The sequence below is a fragment of the Asterias rubens genome, chromosome 3 (genome assembly GCF_902459465.1).
Source record: "Asterias rubens chromosome 3, eAstRub1.3, whole genome shotgun sequence".
NCBI classification, from domain to species: Eukaryota; Metazoa; Echinodermata; class Asteroidea; order Forcipulatida; family Asteriidae; genus Asterias; species Asterias rubens.
In genome coordinates, this window is record NC_047064.1 from 7,405,578 (window position 1) to 7,430,388 (window position 24,811).

The window sequence follows — 24,811 nt, forward strand, 5'->3', positions numbered from 1 at the left end:
TCGGTCATGACCAGAACATCCTCATAGCCTCCTGCCCCTCGATCAATTTTGACAAAATCTATGGCTAGCACTTCGAGTGGTCGAAATGCTAAAAGGTGCCGCATTGGCACTTTTGCTTGAGGCTCTGACGCCTTAGAGATTACACATTGTTCACAATGACCGATATGCCGACGCACTGAACCAGCCATTTTGGGCCAAAACACCCGCCGCCTCAGGAGGGCACACGTTCTCACAACACCTTGATGCCCCCACCCATCATGACAACCCTCTAACACCCTCTGTTGTAAACTTGTGGGCATCAGTACTTGATCTAGTTCACCATGCAATGGGTCCATGACACGACGATGCAAAACACCATCCTTTTCTATGAACCTGGGCCACTGCCACAACCACGATTTGATTTCTACTGGCTCCTCCCTTTCAGCCTGAAAAACTTCATTCGGTTTCCAACCTTGATCCCAACGTTCCCAGATACACTTCAGCACTGGATCAGCCCTTTGTAGGGCAGACAGCTGCTCTGGTGTCCACGATGGGAAAATACCTGATTGACACTTAACCTGTGGAGGTCCAGCCTTTGTATCATGAGAAGTTAATACCTTATGTACCTCTATATGTTGCAATGGAACCACTGTGGAGTGGACCTTACATTGCAGTATTTCCTCAACTTCCCCTGTTAGTGAGTGACTTGGGTTGCGACTTAGTGCATCCGCTACACGATTACTAGCCCCTGATCTAAATTTCACATCAAAGGTAAAAGCTGCAAGTTGTGCTATCCAGCGCATTTCACATGCGCCCAACTTAGCTGTCTGTAGATAAGATAAGGGGTTATTATCTGTTAGCACTGTAAATGGTACCCCAAGGAGATAATCTCTAAATTTATCAACCACAGCCCATTTTAGGGACAAAAGCTCCAACTTAAAAGAACTAAAATCGGGGTACCTAGCTTCAGCCCCCCTCAGCCCCCGACTAGCAAATGCAACTGGATGTCTCTTGCCTTCCTTGTCGCACTGAGCTAAACAAGCTCCTAAACCCTGCAAGGAGGCATCTATCTCCAACACAAATGGCCTAGAAAAATCTGGATATGCAAGCACTGGTGCTTGCGTCAAGGTCTGCTTTAATGTATCAAAGGCCACCTGTGCCTCAGAACTCCAACAAAATGGCGAAGGTTTGGATCTCGAATTTCCCTTAGCCAGTGAGGGCACTAAAGCATGCAAGGGTGCGGCAATTTTTGAAAAGCCGGGTACAAAGCGCCGGTAATAACCGGCCAGACCAAGAAATGACCGCAATTGTGCCCCTGTCTTAGGTATTGGCCAATCCTCAATTCTCTTAATCTTGTCATTGTCTACTGCAACACCCTCTGGCCCTACCACATGTCCTAAGTAAGACACATGCCTACGAAATAACTTGCACTTTGCACCCTTGATCTTAAGTCCAAAATCTGCCAATCTAGTGAAGACTCTGTCAAGCCTATCTATGTGTTCCTGTACCGTAGAGGAATATACCAGGATGTCATCTAAATAGATTAAAAGCTCTGATAAATTCAAGTCACCAAGGCACATCTCCATCACTCTCTGAAAGGTTCCAGGGGCATTTACCAGCCCGAACGGCATTCTCGTATATTCGAACAGCCCAAAAGGTACTCTGAATGCAGTTTTACTTATTGATTCTGAGTCCATTACAACCTGATGGTATCCATGGGCTAAATCTAATGAAGAAAAGTACCTTGCACCCTGGAGCGCCTCCAGCGACTCCTCGATACGAGGCAATGGAAATGAGTCTCGTACTGTTTTGGCATTAAGCCTCCTATAATCAACACAAATCCTTAGCGACCCATCCTTCTTTTGGACCAATACAATGGGGCTGGCATAGGGGCTTTTACTCTTTTGTATGATACCTTGATCAAGAAACTTCTGGAGTAATTCCCTAACTTCTCTAAAATGTTGCGGCGGAATTCGTCTGTAAGGCTGGCTAATTGATTTATCATCAGTAGTGTCAATCTTGTGGGGAACCTTATCACAAAGTCCTAAATCCAACGAATTCTGCGAGAACACCTTATCATGTTTCTGAATTAATTGCACAATTTTGTCCTGGTCTTCCTTACACAAATCAGCGCATAAATCAAGACTTAATCCATAAGGAAGTTGGTACTCTGACCCATCCTCAAACACATACAACTCTCTTGCCCGTGACTCTACAGCATCCCCCATCTCAATGTCTAACTCATTGGAATCGACACCAGGGGCTCCCTCAGTACGACCAGTGTCTAAATATTCCCCAGACTCTGACAGACAATGATTCACTACAACATGAACACAATCCACACCCGTCTCAAGTGCAACATTTGTCTTTGAGGATACCTCAGTCACGTAAGCAAGCTTTGTGTGTGGGGACAATTCAATCACCCGCATCCCTACATTCGCTACCAACACATTTACAGTTCTACCACTAACTACTGTACACAGATCGTAAACGCGGCAATTTCCATCTATGTTACTGGTTTGACCTCCACTATCTGCACAGCTAGATAGACCCTCAACAAGGACAGTTTGCCCGTCAAGGCTACTTTGATTAGCCTGAACATAGCAGGTTATACTACGCACTTCCCTAGGCAACAAATGTACTGGATTTCTACCTGTACGAGCACCCAGTGGGTCCCGTACACACTTATTTGCCCCATGTGACCCCTCAACTACTGGGTTTTTAGTCAGACTATACCAATTAATGGCCATTGTCCATGCATCTGCATCTTTTTGTTCTAAATCAACCTCTATATCCTTCAGCTTATGAAGGACATTGCAACCCAACAATACTGGAAAACTTTTATGATTCCCTGCCTCACCCTTAGGAAATTCTTTGACCACCAAAAAATGTGCATCAATAGTCTGGTTATGTACCATCAGTGGGGCATGTATGTACCCCTCAATTGGTACCTCACTATTCCCTGCCCCAAACACACGCAGGTAAGTACCTAGAGTTTTGACTCCACTCAATTTCCCTGCAAGGTGATCCCTATAAAAAGAGGCGCTAATCAGAGAAGTCTCTGCCCCGGTATCGAGGATACATTCCACTGGCACTCCAGCCAAAGCAATATGAGCCTTGGGGCTCTCTTTTACTAGACTGGTTAGTATGTCTTCATAAGACTTCTCTGTTACACTTCCAACTGGTGAGGCCTTTCCAGATTGTTCCTCTGTCACTCGGCCTACAGTGGCAGAGAAGTCTGGTTTCCCGACCCTGTGTTTTGTGCATCTCCCATAGCCTGCCCTTGCCCCCCATTCGCTTTTTCGTGAGCCATACGAAGTTTACACTCATGCTTCATGTGACCTGGGCGTTTACAATAAAAACAGCGAATCGGGGGCCTGTCCTGCCGCCTTCCTGAGCCTTCATACATGCCCTGGCTAGTTACCGTCCCACTTTGTTTCACCACTGCTTGCATAAGCGTAGTTATCTGTTCCTGCTGTTTGCAAAGAGTTTCTTGCTGTGTTTGCATACATTTAAGAATCTCTTGTTGTTGTTGCAACACTGTTTGCAACTGTGTGTCCCCTTGGGACTTGTTAACTACTTGGTTAATGCTAACATTAGCATCAGCCACTGGCTCGTCACTATTCAGATCATTTTCTGTACCTAGGTGATGCAAGTGCACACTTGCACCACGTCGAGAACCCCGAGGGTACTCCTCTAGATCTCTGAACAACTCGCGAGCTGAATCCCTCATTTCGGTAAAATCCTGATCCGGTTCAGCCAACTCTAAGCGCCTCAGCTCAAGCCTGACACCTTGATTCCTTGCGCCCGCCACAAACTGCCCAATCAAAACCCTATCTCTCAAACCCTTCAATGCATCTTTCTCTGTTTCTGTAGCAACCTCTAAAATCCGATCATGCATTCGCATGAGCGAGCGGGAAAAATCCATAAGGGATTCGTCTTCCCTTTGCCGTCTTTCAAAAAGGGCCTTCTGAAGGGCCTGTACTGACTCCTCTGCCCCAAACTGACGCCGAAGGAGTTTTTTTAGCGCTGCATAGTCACCCGTTACATTCTCATTGTGGCATTTGATCTCATCGCGAGCAACACCCGCGAGGTGGTGGACAACCACTTTAGCCCTATCTACCTCAGGGATACGACATTGTTGCAGATAAACCTCTGCATCTTCAAGCCATTCAATAATGGTCGGATCTCCCGGTTTACTAGGCCTACCATAGTATTTACCCAACTTCAAGGGCCTCTGAATGACATTCTTCGGTTTATCTTGCCGAAGTGCCTCGGTCAGCCCTGCGACCAAGCGCGTCACAAGATCAGCCTCTGGTACGGCCATTGTGAGTCAAGAAATTATGATTCAGTTATTGAAGGCTAACCAATTTGTACAATCAAAATTAAGTCATAAACACCTAAACCCAGGTAAATTTGCTTCAACAGGACCGGTTGGTTTTCACTAGGAATAAAACTAACACCTATACATTATCAGGTAAAATTTACTGACTAACAAACTATATATAGGCCTATCTAAATCCTACCAACAATGTGCGAATTGAATCGCATAATCCCACCTCACTGCTGATCAACCAGTTCAGTCCAGTTCAGTTCAGAGTCATTAGATTTCACATGTACATGCACATGTAAAGGTTGAGTTCGTAGCTCCAAAAGGGTCCAACAGCACTACCGCCACCGGGCTTCTCCACTTGCACTGCCACAGGCTATTCCAGTCGCTGTCCTCCACTTGGATCCTCACTCCCTCTTCAGAACTCGGCCAATGCCCTCAATGTACTGGACGACAACCAGCAAAGCAGCAGATTAAAGCAACCCCATCCGTGTTACCAAATTTGTAGTGTTTTGTTATCAGTCCGGAGACAATTAAAGAAGGCCTGACACCTTGTTTTTGGGTTGCTCACTGATACGTTACTCTGCTGACAGATTTATTCACCATCCGAAGAAAACCTATTACAAACATAGATCCATAAATCTAATTAATTATCATGCATGTAACGACTAATATTTAAGATTACTTTTCCACAAGTAGCCTTCCACCTCAGTTACACTAAACAAGTCTACATAACACTTAATTATAGGCCGGATACATATCCATACAACGTGAACTTCAGATCATGTGCTGTATATTGATCAACCATTGTTACCCAGTTTCACCCAAATTAACCCTCTAAATTTCTACTCACCAACCGATCCGTTCCTCTATTTATTGGCAATCAAACTGGCTCCATGAGCGGGTCTCTCCAACTTCTTCCTCCACCCCGAATGTTGGATTTTACCCTCTCATCATTGTCATACGTGACACTCATTTAGAGACCAACAACGAAAAAGGACGCAACAAATAGACCCCTCCGCCTAAACCGGCTAAAATTACTACGCTACACACTGATTAATTACCAAACTCACCTATAATGAGCTGAATATTGAAAATAGCATAGTGAATATTTGTAATAATGTGTACAATTACATTACATACAAGAATAAAGACGAGATTGAGACCCAAATTCTTTCTCAGATAAAATAATCCAAAAAGTTATGCCTTTTTACATCCTTGACATTTGTATCCGTGCGACTACCGTTTAAGTACAATGGCGCCCTCTATCGTTTACCAAAGTCATTCAACAAACTTTTTATCACCGTAATTAACGAAATGCCCATGGGTATCATAAAATATTGATTCATCACATCTCAATTATATCAAACCCGTGAAGATTTGAACCCGATTGGTCGTCAAAGTTGCGAATGAATACTGAAAGAAAAACACCCCTGTCACACAAGTTGTGTGCTTTTAGATGCGTGAACTCGAGAACTCGAGAACTCGAGACAAATTACTTCGATTCTTTCTCAAAAACTACTTTACTTGAGAGGGAGCAATCCACAGCTCTCCATTGCTTGTTACCAAGTAAGTTTTTATGTTACAATTATTTTGAGTAAATACCAGTTTTGTCCAGTGCCTTTAACACTAGTTTATATTTCAAGTACAAATAAACTATAATGGGAAATAAAAAATGGTTCTGCCCATTCATTGACAAAAAAACATGTGACCAAACTACGACAGTCAGAACAAAAACAGATTCACCAAAGTCAAAACTTCGAAGACGGTGTACAAGAAATAAAACAAACCCAAACATTGGCTTCAAAACTTCTATACTGAAAGACACTAAAAAAGAAAAGAAACAGAAGAACAACAAAACGAAGCAGACAGACGTGAACTTGAGGTTCTAAATCACAGACCTGATTCCCGCCAAAAGATGTCAAAATAATGAATGATATCAATCATAGGAGGCGTGATGGGCAATATCCGCCCGATATTGGTCTGGCAACCTTGTATATTAGGAACGTTAAGGTCGTTAAAACTGCCTCTGAATGAGAAATTGGAAAAGACATGTGGGAACAGTTGGCAACAACGTCAATCTGATAGTTATGGATGTACGGACAGTTCAAAAATCAAAATCATGACTGGAAGTGGAAAACACTCTTGTTAATGAAACCCGAAAAGGCAGTAAGCCTGTTAAATGTTCAAAGATTCAATAGGTTAAATGGTTTGGAGATGATAATCAAGACAAACGGGTTTAGTTTAATCAAACAATGTTCTGATCTCGCAGGTACAACATGTTTTAAAACAGAGAAAACAAGTATGCTGTTTTTGTACTGTTTCTCGTGACTCCGATAACCGAGTAGGTTCAAACTTTCCCATGGTTTATGTTTGGTCACACGAAGTGCATGAACTAGTCTTTGACAGTTGCCAATGTTGGCCGTTTGATTCTATGGTAAAAGTTAAAAATGTACGAAGAAATGGAGGGTTGGGGGGGGGGGGGGTTGTCATTTAGTACCCATGCTCTATAACATGGTAAAGGACCGTTAATTTGTTTTTCTTCATCAATTAACACTAATCGCCCCCTTGTCTGTCACTAACGTGATAAGCTAATTGTTGCATCCCAACAAGCTCACTCTTAAATCTCAAAAAATTAAGTCTACAAAAAATGAATGAATCTGTATTTTTAAAGTTCATTCAATTGGATTTGTTTCCTCAAGGAAACGGTACCACTTGGTGCGTGGTTGGTTATTTAATGGAACATACAAAAAAGACAGAAATAAGGCACACAAAGTTAAATATATCTGAGGAAGTTGAACTGCAAAAACTACGGGGTGTTAAAATTGACACCATGGGTGCTTGCACAAAAAGATACCGGAAACATCAAGATTTACACGATAGGGTTTTAAAACAAAAGTCATTAATTTCTGCATAAATAACTTTCGTCGGTGTCATTTGTTTCAACGTTGGTTTCATTGCATGCGATGATGAATATATCCCTTTGCCCATGACGTCAAAAGCTCAACCAGCGCACTCACTTAACCGGGAGCACTGCCATTGGTTGAGGGTTGTGCTTGGCGTATAAAGGCCGAGTTATAGTCGGTCGCGCGATGGTCGGGCGTCGGGCGCGATCATAAAAAGACACGGTTTTTAGGCCTCAGTCTTAGGATTGCGCGCAAAACTTCCTACTATAAACCGGCCTTAATACGTGGTGGCACGTGCCCATTGTTGGGCAAGGGCATAATGCATAAGGGGCAAATTTGGTGAGCTCTACATTATTGTACACAGCAACACTTTAGGAGTAACTTAGACCTTTGCAGAATAAAATGAACGTACCCATAATTATTAAGCAAATAATAATGAGATACTTGAGTTTCTGTGGTTATATACACTGTTTTATAAACAAATAGTAGTAAATGCAAGGTACCGGAACGAACGAACGTTTAATACTAATACTATACGCAGGCTGTTTGAATCTATACATTCCGGATGTCAGGCACATGAGATAAGGCAAAGGTTCCAGTGACACGGTGAACGTATGAAAGTTGCAGTTTTGTTGCTCAATTTGTTTTAATATTCGCTACTTTATGGGGACCGATGACTAAACAGAAAAGGGAACATAAACGAATTCTAAAGACTTCCATAGAGGAATTCTAAAGACTATACAAAGGGTCTCCAAATCCTAAAAGACTGGGCGCTTCACAACGAGTTTGGTGTACAAAGAGTCCATTGGAGGTTCTTAAAGGCAAAATAATAATCAGATATCCGCAATTTCAAACAAACGAGAACGTGTGTTTGTGACAGACAGTAACAGCCGTGGATTAGCCCTTCATGACTCACGTAGTCTTGGCTTTACGGTCTTATACAAGTTAAAAACAAAAAAATTAGCGTCCTGCTTTTTGAAAAAAGGGAAAGAGTGCCCCTTTTCCATTTTCTCTCAAAATGGCCGACCGACACAATTTTTAAGATTATCGGCTTGTCTATTTTTTCAAATTTTTTGTTTTGTCTAAAATCATTAAAATAAAATATCCCTTTTTTCATTAAAAAACGGGAAAAGAAAACAAAGGGACGGCCTCCAAAAAAGGAGCGGGAGGGGACGCTAAACACGTTTTTTATTAAGATCTTATCATTTGAGGGGAAACTCTTTGGTAAAAGTCAAGGCTAAGTTTAGTTCCTCTTGTAGTCAATAAACTCCCAAGGGGGAGGCGGGAGGGGTAATAATTTGATGTAAACACAACCTTATAATCCAGATTGTAATCTCAAAGGGTGTGTGAATGGTATTACTATAATCACAGATAAAACATATGTCTTTATGTAAAAACCAAATGCACTTGTGACACATCACCCCAATCTATGCCACACCTTCTAAGATGCCCAGCCCTTGAGGAGCAGTGCTGCATTGAAGATATGATGGCAACAAACGAGAGGGTTGTGAGATGCACCCAATCCTGGCCAAACATTAGATCACGAGACTCAAAGCAAGACATAAAAAAGGGCAAATGTGTATCCCATGCAGGACCAATTCAGTCTCATTGTATTGTATTGTAATGCAATTTGTATATTTTGTATACATCACACAGAGATTGTTGTCGTTTGATTAGTGGAACACGCGTAACGTGTCATAGGATTGCAATACTTTCCTGCGACGCGCCACATTTAAACAATGGAGTCCTATTGATGGATTGCACACGACAGCCAACTTTAACCACGAAAACAGTGGAAAACGAGTACGTAATGCCCTACGACTCTCAGCCATTGTAGTCTTTCACGAATGATAATATGTTTCACAAACGACGGCAGCCAATGTAATGGTCTTATATGGGTGGCGATGGACGCCCCACAGCGTCGTTTCCAAATTAATCGTTCCCTGCCCGTTGTTTTTGTCTGGAGAGGCAAGGTCGGGTCATCACGACATACACGGTGTCCAACCGGCCCTATGGAATCGGCCAAAGTTCCACAGTGCCTCTTTGCGTCAAACTTCATAACAACTCCCTCCAAGGCATCAACACCGGAAGTGACGTATCATGTCCGTATTAATTCCCCGGTTTCCTGTTGAACCTGCCCGGTTTTTTAAGGTCGAGTGACGTCTTCAACGGGGATCTCATTCAACGTGTGACCCACTTTAAAGAATTAAAGACAGAGCATTGTTGATCCAACCTAAAACCCTGCGTTAATCTTGAACTTATAACATGACACAAACTTCCCTAAAAATACCAGCTTGAAAAATTACCACTGAAGGGTTTGACAAATGTTTTGTTCGACCTACACAAAACACATACGTCCACAGATTTACAATAAACTTTTACTGTTTGTAGATAATGATGATAGAAAGCTTCCCTTATTTGCTGAGGTGCTGTAGTTTTTGAGAAATGAGTAAAACAAAAAGACGCAAATGTTGTTCGTGTCACTAGTGAGACGAACATTATTTAAGCATGTACAACGGATGTACGCAACTCTCATGAAAACGTTGCTTTGTGATTTTTACTTTTTTCCTCAAAAACGTGACGATGAAGCTGAAACTTATACAAGTAAACTATATTGCATACATCTTGAGTATCATTGTGTCAGAGCTTTAGTCCTCTCTCGTATTGCCTATGGCAATCTTCTTTTAATTGGTGCAACTTCATATGAACTGGACAGAGTTCAAAGATAACAAAATAGTGCAGGACTCACCTTTTTCCAAGTTAATTTCTTTCTAGTGCGATTATCTTGATGGAATAGCGCCTTATACATTTTAATTGTTATGTTATGTTGTTATAGGGATTTATGTCATAGCCCAAAACTTAAACTACAAAAAAATATAAAATTCGATAAAAGATATCATTTTTTTTCTTGTTCTATTTGCAGTGACGCAGAGGTTTACTTAATGCAGGACTGGGACTTATACGCGTCTTGTTGCGACCAGCATTATCCCAACGAAACCTGTCCCATAGGTAATCTACAACCTCCTTAATGGGCAATAAGTTTAGAAAGTTTAAAAGGCACTGGACAACTTCGGTTGTTGTCAAAGACCAGTATTTTCACTTGGTGTCATATATCCCAACAGCATACAATTTTACAAGTCTGTGAACATTTGGAGTTAATTGGTCAACAGAGTTGAATAGGAATTATGAAGAAAAACACACTTGTTTCACATTTTATGTGCTTTCAGTGGCCAGAAAAGGGCTTCAGGTCTGAAGTCTTTTTCAAATTCAAACTTTTGAGTGAGAAATTACATCTCTCTCAAAAACTACGTTTACTTCAGAGGGAGCCGTTGCTCACAATGTGTTGATACTATCAACAGCTCTCCTTTTCTAGTTACCACGTAAGTTGATGAGTTATTACCAAAAGTGTCCAGTGCCTTTCAATGGGGATTGGTGTCGGAACTTCTGAAATCTGTAACGGTCGGGTCAATTAAAAACTTAATTTTGTATGTTTTCATTGTTTTGTGTCATTTCGTTACGTCAGCTTGTCCGTGCCGAAACGGTGCCGAATGTTTCCCGAGTAACCGAACCTGCGGCTGCAAGCCGGGCTGGGTTGGGGTACGATGTCAAAGGTCATGCAGAGAGAAGAACAACATCACGTACGGCCAGGACTGCAAGCGGAGATGTCGCTGCGGACCGGACGCTTCGTGCGATCCGGTAACCGGATTGTGCGAATGCATTGATTCCACCAAGTAAGTTTTTTAAAAGTACACTCGACAAACTCATGGTTCAAATAAAGGGTCTGGCAGGGCACAATTCTGTTTGACTTTTGCCTCCCCTGGATGGCTTCTGCTTATGATACTGTATTGTCAAATGAATTAAAATAAAATAAAGAGACAGGCGCATGATTATACTACAATGTTTTAATTCTTCAGCTGCACGTCCCGCTGTCCAGTGAATCGGTACGGTCCAAAGTGTAGATGGAAATGCCGCTGTAGAGGAGGGTGCGATCACATGACAGGGTCATGTGACAATGCAGGTAACTTTTATTATAAAGGCTTGATTTACTTTATTAAAACTTCAACAAATTAGTAGGTGTAATCTAAATTTTGTATATCAGAGTTGTCGTAAAAGAAAGGTGGCATACATTTTGAACTCCGTGCATGTTGAATTTTAGGCGAACTTCTAACTTTGTTTCATTTTGTCCCCACCCAGCCCGTGATGGGGCTTTCTACGATGGTTCACCGGCACTAATTAAAAGACTTTATCTTTCCCACTATTCATGAAATGCATCAAAAGACGAATCATACCGGACCTGTGATTGTTTGAATGGCGGGTCATGTCAGGCGAGGAGCCAGTCCTGCCGATGCCAGCCCGGTTGGACGGGCGGTCGGTGCGAAGAGCCGTGCCTGTCGGGGTTCTACGGCGAGGAGTGTGCCCTATCGTGCGGATGCGGAGACAACTCGACCTGCAGCGTAATGACTGGTCTTTGTAGCTGTGCCGGTGAAAACAAGTAAGTTAATGAACGACAATCTACCGTGTTTCTTATAATTAGTCAGTGGCGCTCGAGGCGCTTGCACATTCAGTGTTTTTCTGCAAGTAATGTGGGGCTACGTTTGAAGTATGAAGAACTATACTCCTTTTACATAGCACCATGTAATGGTTTACGAGGTGCTGTATTGCAACATGCCGCCAATCTAACCAGAAACACCAGGGCTAACCACTTCTCTTTTTGATAAGTGCACTGGGTCTGTTCACGTGCGTTACACTGCACACAGTCCCAACGGCTTTGCGTCCCATCCGAAAGACAAAACGCTCAACGACGACGGCCACATTATTTGACGCGCTTTTTAAAAGGTGCACGTTTTTCACATGAAAGACTATTACGGAAGTTCCATAATAAATGTTGTTTAAATTGATCTCTCGTAAATAATGAGCATGGATTCTATAAGCATGGGTACTCCTCGCAAAATGCTAATGCTATGATTCCTCAGCCATTAGTCGAAGAAATAATAATTATCATAAACAATGAATACATGGTGTCATGCCAAATAGTAAGAGCTGTTCCTTTTACACTCTGGCAGCTGGCGTTGCTATGCCTTTAAACGTAACATCACGCCATTTGAACATTTTACACTTTGCCATACAAGGCAATAAGACATAATAAACACCCAACTTAACACATTGCCTTCCATATAAAATGAGTAGCATTCAACATTGTAGCTGCTAAATACTTCGCTAATTTGATTTTTACGGTATTTATCCAAATCTGTTGCATTAGGACCGAATAATATTCTAGTTTGACATTTACATCGAAACGGTTGTAAACTTGTGACTGACGCTGCGTATTTCCCAAATCAATGGACCCCATACTCCACACATTTCCTCTGTGCAGATGTCCTCTACTATGGAGTTCTGTACCTTGCTACCTTGTTTGACTATGAGAAGCGGGTCCGTGGTTCCTTAGGGATGCATTGCACCCAGACGTCTATGAACACGACTCCAGAAATATATTTCTACCTCAAGTTGTAGCCCCCTTTGCGAAGCACGGCTTTGTGTTAAGCTTAAGCATCGTACGGAAAGCGCACTGAAGGATCAAAGCCTAAAACACACGTCTCGAAAAGGCGTTTAAGACTGCAGTTTTCTATGAAGTTAATGGCTTACAACCGTCATTTACCGTCATAGAAAGAGGATCAACTTCAAAGCGGCGTCACTACTTTAACTTCTATAAGCTATAAATCTGCCGATCTTTTCCTTCCTTTTTAAATGAATGTTATAACTTTATGACATATCTACAACTATTACGATTGAAACAAACGGTGGGTTTCAATTACCAAACGTTTACAATCCCTTTTATTAATTTTAATTTTGGAGTGGAAGAAAAAGTTATTCATTTGTTCTCAAGCAAACATGCAAAGCAAATGATCAAAACTTAACTTAACGACCTTCAACACACATAATTATTGTTTTCCCCATCTCTTTTACAATTTCGGAAGGTACTCCTGTTCCGGTAGATGCCCACCCGGAGTGTACGGACCACGCTGTTCCTACCAATGCAACTGCCCGTCAAGGTTAACGTGTAACCAGCTGACGGGAGACTGCCAGTGCACGGACCGGAACGACTGCCAAGAAATCCTACACGGAACGACCACACAAGGTTTGTAGAATTTGAAACTTTGCAGGGTATATTGGTCAGGTATTGCTATTTTATTAATGTGAGGGTTTGCGGGCCTTTTTAATAGTGCTGGATCTAAAAAGAACGGGTGTTTGACAACTCAACATTGCGATCAGATATGCTCCGATCGTCTTCAGGAAAATGCATTTTTCTGAAGACGATCAGACCAAAAGTGTAAAGTATTTGAAACTTTACATGCTGGGAGTATATATGTGAGGTTTGCGGTAGACAGCAACATGTGTTTATTTCCTTTGATTAATGTTGGTTCTAAAAAAAAAAAGCCGGTGGTTGACAACTCAATGTTTCGATCAGAGTTATGCTTTGATAGTCTTCAGGAGAATGCATTCTTGCATTCACCTTAAACAAAGGCTCGTCAGGAAAAACGAAACTAACAATACAACCCACACAGTTACCCATAACCTTTAGCCAATGTTTGGATTATCCTTGAACGGTATTTTTGAAGCTGACCCCCCCTACCCCCGCCCCTGGACACCACAACCCCCTCATCGTTGTGCGTGACATGAGTCAGGCCACATACATAATTTACTTGCGTTTTTCTTCTTGCGATGGGGGCAGGATGTGATGAATGTTTGCTCAGCTTTAAGAATATCATACCACCCACTGGACAAAATGATTTTATACATGATTCATAAACGTTTGAATAGTTTGAATAAAATTCCTCCTCCAAAAAAAAAAAATCATAAAATGATCTCGAATTTTATTGCCATGGGGTACGGCCTTTCACTTTCGTATAAATACTGCAGGAACGTCATGGATAGTCCAGATGCCTCCTTTTCAGAGCCGATATTCTAGCTCAGTTATTGCGATTTTTTTTTCACCTGTTAGAAGCAACTGTGAGCATGCACCAGGGTTTCACAAAGAGTTGAGACTCTCGAGTTAGGACGAGTTACTCGTCCCATCGTCCTAACTTAAGACTAGTCTTAAGTTTTTAGTATCTTCTATATAGGGCTAGTCCTAAGTTAGGACTAGTCCTAACTCTTTGCGAAATCGACCCCTCATGGCCTATCACGACTCTGACTCTCTATGCGAACAACACTTGGGAAAGATTACTATTCGGGCTAGGTATAGAGGATCAGTCCCCTTCGTGCCTTAATACTTAATCTGAGGGGTACCACGCCGCCATGTTGCAACTCCCTGTTTAAGTGGTCAAAATAACTGAAGCTTAGTTAGAACAGCACCATTACATTTAGCAAATACGTTACATGGTAATTGCCACTAAATAATGCGCAATCCATGGAGTGCGCATCCCACTGTATAACACACGGTAACTTCGACGTCGAATAAAGTCAGGTGAATAAGGTCAATAATAATGCCGAAATTGAATTTTGCTAAACAACAAAAATGGCTGCGTCCATAAATGGATTGTACTTGACGTCATTGACTACTATCTTTGATATAAAACACTGGCAAAGTGACTCCCAGCCAATGAAAGCCTTTCATGTGTGCATGTTTCATCAAAGACGGCGGCCTAGGGTATAATATTGCCCTTAAAGGCAGTGGACACTAATGCTAATTAAAATAATTATAATCATAAAACCCTACTTGTTAACGAGTAATGGGGAGAGGTTGGTAGTATAAAACATTGTGAGAAACGGCTCCCTCTGAAGTGGAGTATTTTTCGAGAAAGAAGTAATTTTCCACGAATTTGAGTTCGGTACCTCAGATTTAGACATTGAGGTCTCGAAATCAAGCATCTGAAAGCACACAACTTCGTGTGACAAGGGTGTGTTTTTCTGTCATTAATTTCTAGCAACTTCGATGACCGATTGAGCTAAACATTTCACAGGTTTGTTATTTTATGCATATGTTGAGATACAGCAAGTGAGAAGACTGGTCTTTGACAATTACCAATAGTGTCCAGGTCTTTAAATGACAATGCCATACATCGGACTCGCGCAGCTACTCTTGCGATGCAGCCCATGGTTCAAACACTAGCAGTTCCAGTTATACCAGGACGGATTTCCATTATAGGACAAATCCTACCACAAGAGGGCACCAGCTCTTTATACCACTCGGACAAAACTAGCCTACATATCTGACGTCACACTTCGAGGCTCGTGGATTACGCCAGAGAGTGGCCTATAGCGTATAGGTCAGTCCCGTCCATAATCACAATTCACCTACATTCATGCAGACGAAGGAAAGTGCAGCTGCCAAACGTCACCTCGGACCAATAAAACACAGCTATAGAAAGTTTACGACACTGCAAGTTTATCCAATGACATCATTGTATCAAATTATTCAAATCACTGGTTCTGAAAAGCAAGTACCTGTCTTTATCCTTGCTGATAAAGACAGGGGACCAGTCTACACTCACGGTTCAAACGCCAGGTCCAACGAACAAAACCTGCCACATGAGGGGACCAGCTCTTTACGACCACTCAGACAAAACCAGCACGTTTCTCGTAACTGTCTTAGGATATAAACGAAAATCACAAAATTACATAGGGTTAAAGCTATTCTTTCGAAGCAGGTGCCTTGCCTGGACAATGTCTTGAATCCAATCTGATAATGCAAATCCCCAAAATGAGCAGCTGTGTCGTCCAAAAATGTGGCTTTGTCATAAGTCGGTGATTTGAAATTCTACTCCGCCAGCAGGTGTAGTCTAGACCTAATAGCTGTTTCTCCTTCTCATCGTGTCATGTGTGGTGGTACTTAATTATGAGCTTCACAGAGGTAGGGATATTCCCGAGTACACAATGTGTTGTTATTTGTACCCGATCATTGCAATAGATATTGTTGGCAGCCGTCCCACTGCCCTTGGTGCCCCCTTTCCCCTGCTCCAAGGATTAAAACGAAAAGCTGCAGAAACTTAGACGACCTACACAATAGAGTGGTCCATAATATTTTTCAATTGCGTATTTCATTGCATGTATTCTTGTGGTGAAGCCAATTGATCACTCGAACTTAATCATTGTACTTGCCAATAAAACAATGGAGAGAAGACAAGGAAGGAAGTTTCAGTATTTGATGTGGGAGGAAACCCCAAGAGAATTATTCCCGGGAAAACCCACACAGTCAGGTAGGGACTGAAATTCAAATCCACATAGTCCCCCGGCGTGATTCGAACCAGGGTCCTAGAGGTAGAAGGCAAGGAAAGATACCACTACGTCAACCCTACCACCAAAAATAGTAATTAGAACGCTCTGTGAAACTACTGACAAGCAGGGAACCCGACTATTCAGAAATGTCGTAGCAAGGTTGCACAGTTCGGGAAAAGGTCACTCGGTGACAATGAGGTCATGTTGTCTACAGACAGTCTATTCTTCAATCCCAATCAGCTGTTTGAATAATAACACTAACAAGTCTGTCAGCTAAACTGATGTTTGATAGCCCCCTATGACATCTCGTCGAACCAGCTGCAGCGGTGGGATTGCCCATAGTTGTATGGTCATCACAACGCGCAACTGATGATCTAAGTTTAGTAGCGGTTTGGCGCTCAAACTGACGCTAAATAACGTCGAGACCTTTTACTTCTTGAAATTGTCACTATAAAATGGGTCGTTCATACACAGTACTTAAGTCGGTTTTAAGCAGTTTATTAACTCTTTAACATTCGGTTTTAACTTCGTGTGTCTGAACGCTCTTAAAACTTCAACGAATCGAATTATTTATAACAAAGTCCCACAGATTAAGAGTAGGCCTATAGTTGTATGGTGGCAATGTGAATCACGAACCTTTGGTGGGCGATTCCAAACACCGAGTTGGATTCGGTTCTTGGGATTCACTTACAATTTGTGCATGTATACGGGCAATTTATGATTTTGTACTTAATCAATGGTAACCAGAACTAGAACGTTGTCCTCTCCGTCATGACAAGTGGTTAACAAAAACAAGGAAGTAAGTGGTAACACTTATAGACAAACTAAAACACATACGAAACCTGATACGCTTTCATAAAAAAGCCCACAATTCTTTAAAGTAGAAGTTGTTACTATGAAAAATCATGCATACAAAAAACAACGTTAGTGATACAACCACCCTCCTTTTTTTTTTTAATCTATCAGACTCACACGGCTATCTCTGTCAGTGTTTAGCAAGCACTATTAGATGTGATGAATTACAACACACGAAAAAGAGTAGTAGCTATTGTGCCAACTGTAACCCAATAACTGTCTGTGAGCAAAAAAGACTTGACTCAATGGTTTATGGACGAAGTCAGTTTGCATATTCAGACAACAGGTGGTTGATCGATCACTAAATAGAACCAGTTCCGTAGACTATTTCGAGAAGGCATCGCAGACAGTTCGTTAAAGGCACTGAACACCTCTGGTAATTTTCAAAGACCAGTATACCCACCTGGTGTATCCTAACATAAGCATCAATGTACAAACCAATGAAAACTTTGACTCATTTGGTGATCGAAGTTGCCGGTGAACAATTAAAGAAACAATAAAAACACCGCTGCACAATTTTGTGTGCTTTCAGATGCCAAAAAGGACACCAGGTCTGAAGTTCTGAAGTGTTTAAATTTTGAGTGAGAAGCTACTTCCTTCTACGGTTTACTATTATTATTATTATTATTATTATTATTATTATTATTACCTACTTCAAAATGGAGCCGTTTCTCACAAGGTTTTACACTATCAACAACTCTCCATTGCTCGTTACCAAGTAATTTGCTATGCTTTAAAAGTTATTTTGAATATCTACCAGTAGTGTCCAGTGCTTTTAACATATTTTACACGGCTATCTCTGCCATTGTTTATAAATCACTATTGTTAAAGAAACTGGACACTATTGGTAATTGTCAAAGACCAATCCTCTCACTTGGTGTATCTCAACATAATTATGCATGCACAAAATAACAAACCTGTGAAAATTTGAGCTCAATTGGTCGTCGAAGTTTCGAGATAATAATGAAATAAAAAACACCTTTGTCACACCCTTTTGTGCTTTTAGATGTTTGGTTTCGAGACCAATGGTCTAATTCTGAGGTATCGAAATCAAATTCGTTGGAAACAACTTCTTTCTCAAAAACTACGTTACTTCAGAAGGAGCCGTTTCTCACAACAGCTCCCCATTACTCGTCACCAAATAAGATTTTATGATAATAATTGTTTTGAGTAATTACAAATAGTGTCCACTGCTTTTAATGGGGATACACAGTAAGTAAAAGGGCAGTAGATGATAACCAATAGCCCTAATAACTCCATGTTAACAAAATAAACAAGAATCGCAGTTCATAGGTGAAGTTAGCCTTGCATCACAGACAACAGGTGGTTGATCGGTCACCAAACACAACTAGTTTCGTAGAATAGTACACGGGCAAGCATCTGATGAAAAAGTTCAATAAACCGGTGTTTACGTCACACTAGTTGACGTCAAGGTAAAGTCAACGAACTCAACAACCCTGGTGATTAAAAACTCTTTCTATTCGAGTTGGACCAAATGGAAAGTTGATTTTAAAACAAACAATGCAGTTGTCACAACTACTTGCTCTTCTGAAACACTTCTGAGGACAATACCTCAAAGAGGTTTCTTTTTGAATAGTTATATATAGTTCATACGTAACAATGAGCATGATGTGCACATTACCGAGACCAATATTATGGATTTACCTTGTAAGTCTGCTGACATCTTTAGTGCCTCCCAAAGTCCCCATTGATAACTCAGAGTTAAACAAATTTCGTTAAAGATTCCCTTAAAAATACATCAGAGTACTCAAATAAAATGAAAAACATATAAAAATACACAATGGACCCAGCAATGTATAAAAGATGCAGCAACATCAATTGCAAATAGACAGTGTTTTTCAAACAGACGCCTTCATAAGAAGGGGGAACAATAAAATAAAATTGACAAGTAATAAAAGTGTGATATATAGTACCATTCTGAATCTTTAGTCACTTTTTAAACTAACATGATTGTACGAAAGAAAAAGTAGGATATGTGCACGCAAGATTAGCCGTATTGTTCTTTGGAAGGAAAGCAAAATAAACCCTTGGCATCGTATGTACAATGGGGGCCCCTCGTGGGAATAATATCATTTTCAAGTTTTGAACATCATAACGTTTTGTTTTCACCAACGAATGGAAACTCTTAGCTTTTATAAGTACCTTGGGTCGATTTTACAAAGAGTTAGGACTAGTTCTATAGGGGACTAGGAGATATTAGTCCAAAGATAGGACGAGAAACCTAACTTGAGATAAGACTGTAGCCTTAACTCACTGTGTATACTACGAAAGTCCGCATTAATGAACGAGATACGGACTAAACGAATGCTTGGCGTACATACGCTATCTTTTATGTTCACTTTTGTTTTCCCTCTTATGGATTAAATATCAAGTCAAGGTTAAAACAAAATAACAATTTTTATCGTTGGTAGGGGTCTGGTTTTACACATCTTTTGATGACAGTTTTATACTTTTGTTTTATCCTTGACAGCCCCTGTACAACTTGTAACTAATGTGTATGTCTAAAGATTTAAAAAATAAAAAAAACAAACAAATAAATAACAATCTAGTTTCTAAGATATAAGTTTGGTTATCACTCTTTAAGTGAATTGGCATATGTCCTTGTGTTTTCAGTCAACGAATTGAGTAGTCTTCATTGAATAATGGTCCTATATTGTTTCAATTAACAATTATAGTCTTAGAGTTTTCTGTAAAGGTCACTTAGTTTTAATGGATAAACTTTCCATGGATATGGACATGTTTTTAATGTATATGTTTTCAACGATCAAGTGTTGCTATAATACCAGTCAACAAATGACATTTAAAGAATGAGTATTTTGAAGAATAAAGGTCCCAAAATTGTCAATGAATAAAGCCCCGGATGATAAACGGTCCTTGTGTTTCGATTTTGACGCAAATGTCCTAAAGTTTCAAAACTTGAAGTTTCAATCACTGAAACTGTTTTCTTTTCTTTTCAAATAAAAAAGAGCCAAACAAGATCAACAATGAAGTAACCACAGCTGAAACGACGCCCACACCGGCCAACACAACTACCGAAGCAATACCGTCTACATTCCCCACTGGGCCGCCTACATCTACCCGTCACACCGCCCGGAAAACAGTACCAACAGCCAGTCCAGATACCCAGACGGACGGCATAAAGTCCGAGGTGGACGGTACCTCGTCAGCGGGTGCCGCTGAGGAGTCGCCCCAGAGAAATGACGGTTCGCCCGGTAGCGGGGATATTGGCTTCTACCCGTCAGCTCCGTTTTGGGGTGTGGTCAGTGCCATTGCCGTTCTACTCCTGATTGTGGTAGTGCTGTTGATTCTGATACTGCGTCGACAGATGACTTCAAAGTCTCCACTCACCCGGTAAGTAATACTATTTGTATAAGTCCAAGACCGGTTGGATATTATCGCTATGCAATCATGTTTTTGTGTGTTGTGGGAAGGGAGGTGTACGGGCCTAAGAAAGTTACATTGGGGCCTAAAACAAAATCATTAATCCCATGAAACCCTAAGAAAAATGTAAAGAAAAAGAACAAACAAATTACAATACATACAAAAAAAACCACCCCAAAACATTCAGTCAAAGGCCATCACAGGAACACTGATGCACACGGGACCACAGAAAACTGTTTCCTATATTGAGCATACGACCGGAACATTGATACGGAAAACTAGTGCTTCGGTGCCTCTTCTTACACCATGGGTGCCTCTTTGGCATGTTGAACACTGGGCCTCTTGGGATACAGAACACTGATGACTATTGGACCTAAAAGGAACACTGGCAGCTCTTGTGCTAAAGATAATTGATACCTCTTTGGCCCATTGAACTTAAAGACACTGGACACTAATGGTAAATGTCAAAGACAAGTCTTCTCACTCGGTGTATCTTAACATGCATAAAATAACAATTAGCTCAATCGGTCGTCGAAGTTGCGAGATAATAATGAAAGAAAAAAAAACACCCTTGTCATACAAAGTTGTGTGTTTTCAGATGCTTGATTTCGAGACCTCAAATTTTAAATCTGAGGTCTCGAAATCAAATTGGTGGAAAATTACTTCTTTCTCGAAAACTGTATGTTACTTCAGAGGGAGCTGTTTATCACAATGTTTTGTACTATCAACCTCTCCCCGTTACTCGTTACCAAGTAAGGTTTTGTGCTAAGAATTATTTTGAGTAATTACCAATAGTGTCCACTGCCTTTAAGTGCCTCTGTGGCCTTAGTAAAACTGGTGCCTCTTGGGCCAAAAACTGTACTTGGCTTACGACGCTACTTGCTCCCATTAGGCTCATGGATAATACTGATGCATAGTGCATTGGACGTACAGTATTGTTATCTGTCCATGTGGACGGAATAGAGATTACAAACTTGAACAAAATAAGGAAGAATTATGTAAGGTGATAAAACTATCAATACATGAATTTGCAGAAACCCTTACGCAGGGTGCAGCATATCCACAGACAAACCTATACATCGATTGCTGAAACAACAATAAACTATGGGAACTTTGAATCGCGTGTTTGCAGACGACAATTCGAAGGGAAATGACAGAAGGAACAGAACATTTTGTAATAATACGGGATTTTTCCCTAGTAAAATGTGAAATTTCCACACACGCACAAAACAAGGAACTAAAAACAACAGAACATCAAGTTCAGGAAATGTTGTTTTAACAACCCGCGACCCGTAGGGAAATAATGGTGACAAGTATCGACACTGAACAAACCGAAAGCTGCTGTAGAAAGTAATCGAACAGGCCTACTGTGATAACCTTAAATACACTGGACACTATTGGTAATTACTCAAAGTAGTTTGCAAGCATAAAAACTTACTGGGAACGAGCTATATTGAGCTGTTGATGGTATACAAAATTGTGAGAAACAGCTCCATTCTAAAGTAACGTACAATCCAGGTTTTGAGAAAGAGGTAAATTCTCACTGAAATATTAAAAGACTTTTGAGAAATTATTTATTGGGAATTATGTGCCATCATCAATGTGCCCCTTTCCCTCAATAAAGGGTTTTGTTTACGCATTAAAGGAACACGTTGCCTTGGATCGGTCGAGTTGGTCTAAAAAAGCCTTTGAACCGTTTGTTATTAAATTCATATGGTTGGAAAGATGTTGTAAAAGTAGAATACAATGATCCACACAAGTTTGCCTCGAAATTTCGTGGTTTCCCTTTTACTGTGCGAACTAACACGGTCAGCCATTTATGGGAGTCAACAATTTGATTCCCATAAATGGCCGACCGTGTTTGTCGACGAGGTAAAAGGAAAACCATGCAATTTCGAGGCATGTTTGTGTGGATCATTGTATTTTACTTTTACATCTTTCTACCCATATGCATTTTATAACAAATGGTTCACGCTTTTCAAAGACCAACTCGACCGATCCAAGGCAACGTGTTTCTTTAACTATGATGAATACAAAAAAGTGATTGACTCTGCAAAGAGTTGTCTCAATACTTATATGTTGTTTATTTGGTGTCTCCGAGCAAAAAGTGTACAGTTCTTTCCATGGTTGTGGTCGAGCACATTGTTTGTTGCAATTCAGTATTATACAAGGACAGTGCAAATAGTGTTTCGTGTATTATTTTAATATAATGAATGTTTAGTGTAACATTTCAAAGTTTGTGGCGACAATTTAGCGGTGGTAATTTAAGTCATGAAAATGTCCAGACAACCACAATTTGAAAAATGACACCCACGTTAATAATGCGTAGTGGAATCGTCTGGCAGTAAATTATAAAGGTGGATATGAACTTTTGTTAATCAACCTAATAAAAGAAGTGACACCATAACTTGTCGCGACCCATCCGCAGCCCACATGGGTGCATCCCACTAAGTAAGAGGAAACAGAGTGCGAGCTCATTATGATTTTCTGTATACCCTCAAAATATTCTATATAAGATATATTTGAGAGCCCCCAAAAAGGGTTTCAGTGTACTAAATGTGCCCAGTTGTGACCTGGGGGCTATTGACTTCCAACTTGATGTATTTCGGATGACATTGGGCCACACACAATTTATCCTTTTTTGCTGAGAGGTGTAGGGAAATTTGTCAAGATTGATGCGCGGACGCTTGGAAAAAAATTACATCGGTGTAGGATGGCTTGAAGGGGGGCTTGAAGGGGGAATAATTCGATGGGCCCATGAACCATATTAAATTGAGCAGAGGATTAAATTTCAAGAGTCAATAATGAATAATTTTCCCTTTACTGTAAAAAGCTGTGAGGCTTCTAAGTATGCTTCGCGTGTATTTTCTAAATATTTAGCATTTTGCAGTTTAGGCCTTATGCTATAGGAGTTCCCACCCACGTGTAAAAAAAAAACCGGCGGAACTTCGGACTAACCGAATAACCGGAATTCCATACCAGTCAAACGAAACCTCAGAATCGAATAACGACCAGCAGGACTACACAAAGTTAACTTCCTGGATGATTGTGTACAATTTAACCCATCCCGGTGTATTTACAAAAGTCATTCATTTGCTTTCATTCTCAATAGACGCACGAAGATCGGCAGACAAGACAATGTGTACGAAACCGTAGAGGAATTTTGTAAAGGAACCCCAGAACCCGGTAAGTTAAAAACACAAACTACTTTATAAGAATTTGGATGTAAATTTTTTGTGTTTTGGTGAATGGACCTTTTGTTTGTTTGACGATGTTCAGTGTATTTTCGGTGAAAGAATACCACACCACAACAATGGGCACGTAGTTTTCTTCCAAAGCAAATGATATTCATGGTAACTATAATCAAGCTCAGTGTAGTTTGTAACATTTTAATTAGTACATTATAAAAAGATCAAAATTAACACAGATTTGTTTTTTCATTGAATGAACATAACTCTGCATTTAAAGGGGCTTGATACCTTTTGTGGATTGAGTCTTTTTGGCCATGACATGAACAGAGTTGGGAACAAAAACTCTTACTTTGATCTGCTAAATCGAAATAAGCCTGTGTACATTAACGCGAACCATATCACGAAACATTTACTGTTTTCTGGAAAATGTTAATGTTTAACAGCTTGATTGGAATGTGCATGTTTTTTAATAGCTTTTATTTGTTAAGAAAAACTGTCGTTTGATATGACAATTAACCCAAAAATTAGTTTTAAATTTGAAAAAGCAGTCAAACTTAGGGCTTCAAGCAAATTGACGATACAACGAACGAACCACTGCTGCTTATTTCGATGGTCGCAATTAGATTATAGCTTTCAACAATGAATTCAAATTTGTCGACTATCTTCATGGATGAATTTAGTCATGAAAAAAAAAACGGGGCAGAACTAGGACCAAGAATGATTGTAAATATCTAACCAGCAACGACCCTACAGGGAGACATTTGTGTGTGAAGTAGGAATGAGGAACTAGCAACGTTGTGAATCACCGTTGCTTTGCCGCAGTTGCTCATTTCAAAACGAACCAGGTATGATTACCAGTCTCTCGCAAAACACTTTACAACAATGGCGTAAATGCAAACAAGGGAGAAAAATACCCAAAACAAAGATCAAAA

General features: G+C 40.6%; 1 protein-coding gene across 1 annotated transcript in view; it reads left to right on the forward strand.

Moving 5' to 3' along the window:
• Window positions 1–24,811, forward strand: part of LOC117287848 — a 38,048-nt gene that overhangs the window by 7,161 nt on the left and 6,076 nt on the right. The window contains exons 2-8 of the mRNA XM_033768401.1: window positions 10,139–10,224; window positions 10,739–10,946; window positions 11,130–11,233; window positions 11,494–11,707; window positions 13,191–13,351; window positions 20,274–20,658; window positions 23,801–23,874. Coding sequence (XP_033624292.1) covers window positions 10,139–10,224; window positions 10,739–10,946; window positions 11,130–11,233; window positions 11,494–11,707; window positions 13,191–13,351; window positions 20,274–20,658; window positions 23,801–23,874 — 1,232 coding nt within the window. The remainder of the gene's footprint in view (window positions 1–10,138; window positions 10,225–10,738; window positions 10,947–11,129; window positions 11,234–11,493; window positions 11,708–13,190; window positions 13,352–20,273; window positions 20,659–23,800; window positions 23,875–24,811) is intronic.